Here is a 10,066-nt window from a genome sequence, read left to right as displayed (position 1 = left end):
TCTCCCAGAAGATTTCACCATGATGGTGCTGCCATTACTTACAGCTGATTTTTCAGCCCCAGCTAACCAGCATCAATTGTCCTAGTAAAGCAAAGGTTTTGCTTCAGGTTCTGGTCTCTTCTTAATCACAGCTGATTCTTCAGCCCCAGCTAACAAGAACCCACAGATTCTCAATCCAAAATATCACATGAACAGCCCTGATAGTCTCTGCTTCCCTTTGAAGCTTCACAAGCCAGGCCTCCATTGTCTACAACTCTTCCAGCATAACTGTTCCAAGCTCCACTGCAACAAACTCTGGGCACGCAATGGCTTTTCCAGCCCAAAGTTCACTGCAACAAACTCTGGGCATGCAATGGCTTTTCCAGCCCAAAGTTCCAAACACTTCCACAGTGCCCCCCAAAACACCAAAGTCAGGTACTCTCACAGCAATACCCCACTCCTGGTACCAATTTCTGTCCTGGTTTGTTTCTTCATTGCTGTGACAAAATAAAACACTCTGACCAATACCAACTTGGGGAGGAAAGGGTTTATGCAGCTTACAACTCCCAGGTCACAGCTCACCAGGGAGCCCAAGGTAGGAACTCAGGGCAGGAACCTGGAAGCAAGATCTGGAGCATAGGCCATGCAGGAACTCTGCTTACTGGCTTGCTCCCTTGGCCCCTGCTCAGCCTTCTTTCTTATGCAACACAGGCCCACCTGCCCAGGGGTGGCACCACCCACAGTGGGCTGGGCCCTCCCACATCACTCATCAAGAAGATACCCCTCAGATATGGCCACAGGCCAGTCCAATAGAGCAAATTCCCCAACTGAGGCTCCCTCAACCCAGGTGTGTCAAGTTGACACTAAAGCTATCCAGCACACCTCCTAAGAGGACAATAATACTTTGACAGAGCCACCAGAGGCCCTTGGAATGTGGGGAGAGGCAGCTGCTGGACTAGTGAGAGGAGCTTACCTTGCAGATCTCTGATGAGTCGCTCACTGGTAGTGATATTATTCACTAAAACCGCCTGCAGGGAAGACAAAGGCCAGATTAAATGCCACATTTAGCACCTTCCCTTGAGAAGAGAAAGGCGCATACCCCAGCCCCACGGGTGGGAAGCCATGTTCTGCTGGCCTGCGCTATCCATCCAGTAGGGGTGAAAAGGAACCAGCCAGTTGAGGCATCTGCTTTCCTACCACCAGGAGAGGATAATCAGATCTGGTCCTCCATTCCAGTTCCCTGCCTGGCCTGGCTTCTTCCTCTCCCTGACCAGCACTCACATAGCAGCAAACCCTATCACAGACCTCTGGGCACACAGTGAGTTACACCAAGTAGAGAATGATAGCAGAGGAAAGGAAAGACTAATGCAACCCAATAATAACAACATACAAACAAAGGAAAAGTGTGTTGAGTGACAATCTGTCCGCCAGTCAAATGCACTGTGGAGTGGTTTAGGGCAGACACTCCGGTCTACACCTCACATCCATCTGCTCATTTACCCTTCACAGAGCTGCAGGAGCTGGCCAGGTCATTATCTCACTGCACGGGACTGGCACTGAGGCACAGCTTCCTTAAGTGACTCAAAATCAGAACAGCTTATAAAGAGACAGACAAATGCCACCATACCAGGCACGTTCTAGAGAGCAAGATCTTAGTAGCTGCCTTGCAAACCACAGGCTGTACCTGTCATGCTTCCTTTTAGGAGTCAGCCTGACAGGACTGAGGAACCCCTGAAGAGATGCTAATGTATTTTTTCTGGTTGTTGGTGAGTTTCTACAGGAAACTGGCATGGAGTCTGTGTGCTGAGAGGACAAGATCTCTCCTCCATGTCTGTGAGCACCATCCAATCTGCTGGGTGCCAGGGACACTGGAACAGGACTGAAAATGATTTCTCTCTCTCTCTCTCTCTCTCTCTCTCTCTCTCCCCCTCCCTCCCTCCTTCCCCCCCCCTCTAGATGTAGGGTATGTTCCTTCTGAGGCACAGCTGTGACAGGAGAGCTCCAGCACTTGGGACTCTAGGGCTTCTACTAGCAGCTAAGAACCACAGCACCAGCTTCCCTGGGTCCCAGTCTTTCAAACATGGACCAAATCAGGCTCTGAGGATCCAGTACCCTCGGGTCTCCAGCCCACAGGCAGCCTGGCCCGGGACTTCTCCGCCACCATAATCCCATGAACCAATTTCATCGATAAGTCCTCTCTCAAGTCTAGTGGTTCAGTCTCTGTAGAGAACCCTGAATAAATAAATACAGCATCCAATGCTAAAAACAAAAAGAACCTGAGATGAGGCGTGGTGGTTTGAATGAAAATGTCCCATATGGGCCCAAGTATTTAATACTTGGCCCCAGTTGGTGGTGCTGTTTGGGGAGTTTCAGGAGGTGTGACCTTGCTGGAGGAAGCACATCACTGGGGGTGGGCTTTGAGAGTTCATAGCCATGGCCCACTTCCAGTTTCACTCTCTCTGCTTCCTGTGTCTGCCTGAGGCTGTGAGGACTCAGCTTTCTGCTCTGACTGTGTGCTGCTGGCATGCCTCCCCTGCCATGATGGATGTTGTCCTTCTGGAAACATAAACCAAAATAAACTTTTCCTTCTATAAGCTGACTTGGTCATGGCATTTTATCACAGCAAGAGAAAAGTAGCCAATACACAGGGGAACCAAAGATCAAATATCAGAGTACTTCACACTGGCAAGAGCTACTCAGTAAAAACACACAAGTGTTAGGCATGGTGGCGCATGTCTTTAATCCTATCACTTGGGAGGCAGAGGCAGGTGGATCTCTATGAAATGAGGTCAGCCTGGTCTACATAGTGAGTTCCAGTCCAGATGGAGTTCAGGAGCTACAGGAGACTCTGTCTAAAAAAAAAATCTGGAGCTAGAGAGTTGGCTCCATGGTTAAGAGCTCTGGTTGCTCTTGCAAAACACCTGGATTAGTTCCCAGCACTCACATGGCAGCTAACAACTGTCTATAACTCCAGTGCCAGGGATCTGATGCCCTCTTCTGACCTCCACAGGCATTGCATGACACAGCTGCACTTACATATATATAGGCAATACACTCATACACATAAAGTAAAAATAACATTTGTTAAAGCCATATAGCAAGCAGGGAAGGGATTACCTCTTTTTCCACATCTGTAGTCAAACTACTCTTCTATTCACTGCTCGTCCATATAAAAGTAAATTCCTCACTGCTTGTCCATATAGAAGGATGCCAGTGATTAGGCTGGAGCCAGTTCTGTCTGTAATCCCTCCTTCACATGCTCCTTAAAATGAAAACCTCTGGCCTTTGTGACCACAGCATTCCTTCACCTCTATACATCCACTGTTGCAAACAACAAGAAGCTGAACGCTGCTCTTCAGCTGAACTCTGGTAAGGCCTGTGAGGGGTGGGGGAGGCAGGCCACTGGAAAAGCACAGCTGCCTTCTGACAACACCCCACTCAGGAATCCCACAGTGTATTGAGTGGGGGAAGCAGGCCACTGGAAAAGCACAGCTGCCTTCTGACAACACCCCACTCAGGAATCCCACAGTGTATTGAGTGGGGGAAGCAGGCCACTGGAAAAGCACAGCTGCCTTCTGACAACACCCCACTCAGGAATCCCACAGTGTATTGAGTGGGGGAGGCAGGCCACTGGAAAAGCACAGTGCAAGAGACGTGAGTAAGCACCTGGAGCTGTAGCAACAAGCAGTCTACATCCCCATTTCCAGGCTGAGCACTGGGCAGAAGGCAACAAAAAACTCTCAACAGAAAGTGGATATTAAGGATGTGGTTCAGCATCTCTCCAGGCCTCAATTTTCTTATAATTTTCCCACATATACTGGCAAAACCTCTAGGATTATGCATGCTGATGTATGTTTTATAAGGTCGTTACTGAAATATGCGACACATACCAAAGAGAGTTCGGTGGAAGGCAGAATTCCACTCTTGTGAGCTAGCCTTATACAAGTCCCAGGGAGGAACGCAGGTCATGTTACAGTAAGGACCAGAGACTGAAATATCAAGATTAACATATAAAGGAGGGGCTGGAGAGATGGCTTAGTGGTGAAGAGCACTTGCTGCTCCCAAACCTGTAAGAACAAGAAATTTCCTTTGTTTCTTTAGATCCGAGGTTTCTTTCCCTTCAGGGTCCACCATGGCTGTCTGTGGCCATGATGTTCTTCTAGAGGATATGTCATCTCAGCTTCTTTTCTACTGAACCTGTATTATATTGTTTTATTTTAAACACACCCCGGCTATATAGGCCCTGGGATAAATACCCCTCCCTACATCTGTCCCTGAGAAGCTGGACACAGGAGTGGCCACCCAAGAGTGAACATCTTATTTTAAGGCCGGACAGACTCAGCTAGCCTCATTGGGTAGAGGGGCACCAGATGGTCAGGACATGGCCATCACCAGGAGACCTAAGACCTTGTATTTCTAGGAGAAGGGCCAGGCATTTTTCTAGCTACAGAGGCCACCAGTGGGTACAGCATGGCTTCTGTGGGGTCAAGGTCATGACCTTGGTCTGTAGGGCCCAGAGCTCAGCCCCTAGACCTGCCAGCAATCCAATGCCCCACCTGCACAGTGTTGGAACCCATGAGGTCTTGCACTGGAGAAGCATAGAGGAGAGAAGTCAGAAAACATGAGTCAAAAATGAGAGGACGAGCCTGGACAGGCCAGAAGTCCAGTACACTGGTGCTGGCCCTCAAGGGTCCCCAGCTATCCCCAAGGGCTGGGCCACAAACTTTGGTTAAGACCTAGAGAGGAAAGAGGGGGAGCTCTATGTGATGCCCTTTAAACACTTTGTCTCACCCCAAATTCCAGAGATGCTTCTAGGGTGCAGCAGCATCAAGCAGAGACACTTCTCCTGAGCTACATCCGAGCAATTGCCATCAAGCTACTGACCCGCTGCATCCCTGGGACCTGGTTCAGAGCTTCCCTGGGCTGGTGCCTTTCCAGGTGCATCTGGGAAGATGACCCAAGCATGATCAGTGATGCCCAGAGAAACTGTCCAAACCACGAAGCCTTCAAGACCCACAGGGGCACGTGACCCAGCTGGACTCAAACCCAAATTTTTTTAAAAAGTGCATTTAGACAATCGGTGACTCACAAAATGGTGAGTCTTGAAAACTGTTGTAATAATAGAGACCAGGGGAAGGCTAGTGAATATTCTAACTTTGATTATAAACATCTGTATCATTTAAAAAAAAAAAAAAAAGGGACGTGGCTCAGGCTCAGGGGTTGAGCACTGCCTAGCATGTGTACAGAGAAAAGGAATGGAAGGAAAAGAGAGAGAAACTGAAACCCTAAAATAATGGAGAGAGAGGCACTGGCATGGACATGACAATACATAATCTAGCAGAGCAGCCTACAGTGCCAACACACAGAGAGGGAGCAGAGGACCCAGTGTGCCCACACTGAGAGGGAGCAGAGGGGCCTACTGTGCCCACACACAGAGAGGGAGCAGAGGGCCCAGCGTGCCCAGAGAGGGAGCAGAGGGCCCACTGTGCTCACACACAGAGAGGGAGCAGAGGGCCCACCGTGCTCACACACAGAGAGGGAGCAGAGGGCCCACCATGCTGACCCATAGAAGCAGTGTTCAGGGAAAGTTGAGCCTGTGTTTTGAACACCAAGAATCTTCTTCTGGGAATTGAAAAAGCACCCCAATTTGCAACTTGGGCTACTAAAGCTCTAGCAAATGGCAGGAATGCAGGAGAGAGTGTGTGTCAATGTGGGTATGAAAATGAACCAATGTAGGAGCCTGAACATGTTGAAAACATCATGCCATCTGACTTTATGGGGCATACCTGAAATTTCAGCACTTGGGAATTGGAGGTTGGAGGACCTCAAGTTTGAAGGCCAGCCTGGGCAACATGGCAGGGAGGGAGAGGACAGAACATTATGTGAAGTGACACAGGCCCAACACCTAAGGATGACTCCACTTACAGTAGGTACCCAGAAGAGGCAGCCATAGACAGGAAGCAAAATGATAGTCTCCAGGAGATGGAGAAGAGGAAGCTGAGGTGCTATTGCTTAATAAGTATGGAGTTCATTCTGGGGAGATAAATGAGATTGTGGGATGGTGACCCAAGAATATGAACTGAATTGAAGTATTGAATGCCCCTGAACTATACATTTACAAATAGTTAAGGGCCAATAATATGACTCATCATGTAAAGCCTGGCAGCCTGGTCAATCCCTGGTAGAAGGAGAGCCAGCTTCTAAAAGCTGTCTTCTTACCCTCACACACACACACACACACACACACACAGTTTGCACATGATAGACAAGAGGTCTACCACTAAGCCACCTGCCAGCCCACATTTTAACTACTTTTATTATCTTAAAATTTCTTATTACATTTACGGGCATACCTGAAATTTCAGCACTTGGGAACTGGAGGTTGGAGGACCTCAGGTTTGAAGGCCAGCCTGGGCAACATGGCAGGGAGGGAACGATAAAGGGAGCGACAAAGGCAGATCCACAAGCCAGAGGTCCCACCCTCCCTCCACCTTCCCATTGTCTGTCTGTTTTTATGCTGCTAGGGTCAATCCCATGCTCTGCAAATGCTAAGTGCATGTTCTACCAGCTGCCTCATCTTTAAGCCTGGCTCCTTTTCCACGCAAAGCAATGAACAGGCCTCCGACTTACTCTACTGAGCAAACTTTCTCTTTTAGTCCCTTCATTCTCATTCCCTTCAGGAAATCTATTTCTATCACAAACAAAACACTACTCTATGGATTTTCTTTGTGCCATTGTAGACTAATTAACAGGCTTCACAAGAACATGGGAAGTATAAATGTCAAGGAAGATGCTCAGCCATGAGGACCCAACAAGCATGCCTCAGACACAAATGCTGGAAAAGATGCTACTTCTGACTAGGGTTTGGGAAGCAAACAGCGCAGTGGCAGGAAGATCTGCATTTGTCCTGACAGAGTGCTACTCAGTCATGCAGGGTCCCTAGCCTCTTCTACGAAGCATTTCAGGCAGTGTGCTGGATAGCTTTAGTGTCAACTTAACACACCTGGGTTGAGGGAGCCTCAATTGGGGAATTGCCTCCATTGCACTGGACTGTGGCCATGTCTGTGGGGTATTTTCTTGATTGTTGAGTGATGTGGGAGGGCCCAGCCCACTGTGGGTGGTGCCACCCCTGGGCAGGTGGGCCTGTGTTGGATAAGAGAGCAAGCTGAGCAGGGGCCAGGGGAGCAAGCCAGTAAGCAGCATTCCTCCATGGCCCGTGCTCCAGCTCCTGCCTCCAGGTTCCTGCCCTGAGTTCCTACCCTGGGCTCCCTGATGAATTGTGACCTGGGAGTTGTAAGCTGAATAAACCCTTTCCTCCCCAAGTTGGTAGTGGTCAGAGTTTTTGCCACAGCAATGGAGAAACCAACTAGGATAGAAAGTAAATAACCTGTTCCTCAACCCAAGATCTAGGTAGATAACCAGACCCCAAATTAGAAATCATCCTTCCAACAGCAATATAAAAGAATGAATTCAACCACTCTGACAACCTTAAGAGACAATGGTCACAGGCCTTTGTCAAAAATTAAAATCAGAGGCTCTGCTTCTTCTCAGATCCCTTAAAAACCTGTTTTAAGCAGGGTTTGGTAGCCCATGCCTATAATTCCAGTACTCAGGAGGCAGAGGCAGACAGATCTTTGTGAGTTTCAGACCAGTCTGGTCTACACACAATGAGTTCAAGGCCAGTCAGGACTATGTAGTGGTCCCTGTCACAGGATATAGTGGAGATCCTACTAGTTTTTTTACTATTTAGTATTAAACTGACTCCTAATGACTTATTACTATACTCAGAGATTAATGCACTCTCAATTCTCACCAGAGAACTTTCCTTATACAGAAGATGGTAACTAACACAGAAACCCAAAACTGGCCAATGTACAGAGAACAAGAGGCTACATAGTGCTTATCCCCAAATCGGATACCTATATCAAACTTCTGCTTCCCAAGACTCAGGGATCATTGTGGAAGACAGGGGTGGTAGACCATAAGGAAACAGTTTCCCAGACAGCTGGTCAGTTATTCACAAGAACTCACAGCAATGGTGGCAGCATGCACAAGTCCCATAAAAGCTCAAACCAGACAAAATCCCATCAGAAACATGGGGATGTGGTAAGAAACCCTAATCCAATCTAAGGAAATTCTGGCAACCAACGGCTGTTGGGAGGGGGAAAGACAAGTCTCTTTCAAGGACGGAACCAGGTTCCAGTGGATGGCCTCAGATGGAAGGACATTTGGGGCCACTAATTAGACCCGACAGGCCATTAGTCTGTTAATAATAGAGTACATTAAATTGGGCAAGGAAAGGAAAAGATCAAGACTCTGCCTCAAAAATCCTAAAACCAAAGTAAGTAAATAAAAAATCAAATGATGATAAACCTGTTTTATATGTACATATAATATGCACCTGTTCAAAGAAAATAGTGAGCTAGGTGTGGTGGCTTATGCCTGTAATCTCAATCTTGAGAGCCTGAGGCAGGAGGATTGCTATGAGTTTGAGACCAGCCTAGGCTACATAGTTCCAGACTAAACTCTGTCTCAAAGAAAAACAACAAATGGGGTGGGGGGGTGGAGGCTGGGGAGAGCACTAACAGTTGCTGCCTAATCACAAGGACTGGTATTCAGACCCCAGCACCCATGTTACAAGTCAAATGTTCTAGTTTGCTTTCTGTTGCTGTGATAAACGCTGAGCAAAAACAACTAAGGAGAAAGGATTTATTTCAGCTTACATATAATAGTACATCATCAAGAGAGGCTAAGGCAGAAAGTCAGGCAGAAAGAAAGCTGCTTCCTAGCTCACTCCCCTGGCTTGCTCAGCTACCTTTCTTTTACAGCCCAGGCCACCTGCCCAGGGATGTTATCCTTCAGAGTGGGGTGGGCTTCCTACATCAATTAACAGTCAAGAAAATGCCTCAGGGACATGTCCACAAGCCAGCCTGAAAGAGGAAATTCCTCAATTGAGGTTCCCTTTTCCCAGGAGACTCTAGTTTATGTCAAGCTGACAAAAAGCTAACCAGCACCCATACACACCTTTAACCCCAGCTCCCAGATGGGTGACTGCTGCATCTTTTTGCCTCCAGCCTAGTTGACAAAACACAAGTCCCATTCATACACTATACACACACACACACACACACAAGGTGCTGTAAAATACCCAGACAGTCACTCCTGAAGGTTTTCCTGGAATTAATCTTGATTAGTCATTTGAAGCACACACACACACACACACACACACACACACACACACACACAGATGTACAAACACACATGTACACATACATTCTCACACAGAAATATACACAAAAATAAATAAATCCTTAGAAGGCAACAATAAAAGGACTGGAGAGATAGCTCAGGAGGTAAAGCACTTACTGTACAAACACAAGAACCCTAGTTTGGGCTCCCAGCACCCACATAAAAGTTCAGGGCCCTGCAGCACGCACCTATAATCCCAGCACTGGGGAGATGAAGACAGGAGGATCCCTGGGGCTTGCTGACCAGCCCATCTAAGTGAATTGGAGCACTCCAAGTTCAGTGAGAGACTCTGTTTCAAAAAATAAGGTGGAGAAATGATTGAAGATGACAACATTAATCTCCACATGCATACATGTGCACACACATGGGGGGAGTGAGGAAGTGAAGGTAGAGGGAAGGAGGGATTGAGGAAAAGGAAGGAAGAGAAGAAAGGAAGTCGGGCATTTTTACTGGTAGTTTAAAAACATGACCACAAATTCTTTGACACTGCTCCCAAAGGCAGAGTGTAACATCTCCTGAAAGCTGGGCAGGACCCAGTAACTTGCTTGCAATGAAGGCAGCAGAAGTGATCCCTTACTTCCCACACCAGATACTGTGGGTGGAGTTAGTGCACTTGAAAAGCTCCTATCGTGTGGAACCTGTGAATGAATATGTGAATGACCTCAATCAGAAACCAGGTCTAGACAGATATAACTAACTTTTGGTTATTAAAAGGACACTATTCCCATTAAGTGGGTGATCTTAAGAGAGAGGAGACAAAGACATGGATTCCAGAAGGGAAAAGGTCACACAGAGGGGGAGGGGCAGACTGGAGTCATGTGTCTACAGGGAGGGAATG

General features: G+C 47.6%; 1 protein-coding gene across 1 annotated transcript in view; it reads right to left on the bottom strand.

Annotated features, from left to right (window-relative positions):
- Golm1 (golgi membrane protein 1) overlaps nt 1–10,066 on the bottom strand; it is a 77,231-nt gene that overhangs the window by 33,450 nt on the left and 33,715 nt on the right. Inside the window, exon 4 of the mRNA XM_008833105.3 lies at nt 953–1,007. Within this exon, the coding sequence (XP_008831327.1) occupies nt 953–1,007 (55 nt within the window). The remainder of the gene's footprint in view (nt 1–952; nt 1,008–10,066) is intronic.

The sequence above is a fragment of the Nannospalax galili genome, unplaced genomic scaffold (assembly GCF_000622305.1).
Source record: "Nannospalax galili isolate Female #2095 unplaced genomic scaffold, S.galili_v1.0 scaffold1096, whole genome shotgun sequence".
Lineage (NCBI taxonomy): Eukaryota > Metazoa > Chordata > Mammalia > Rodentia > Spalacidae > Nannospalax > Nannospalax galili.
Note: the sequence above shows the minus strand (reverse complement) of the source record. Positions and strands in the feature narration are given on the sequence as shown.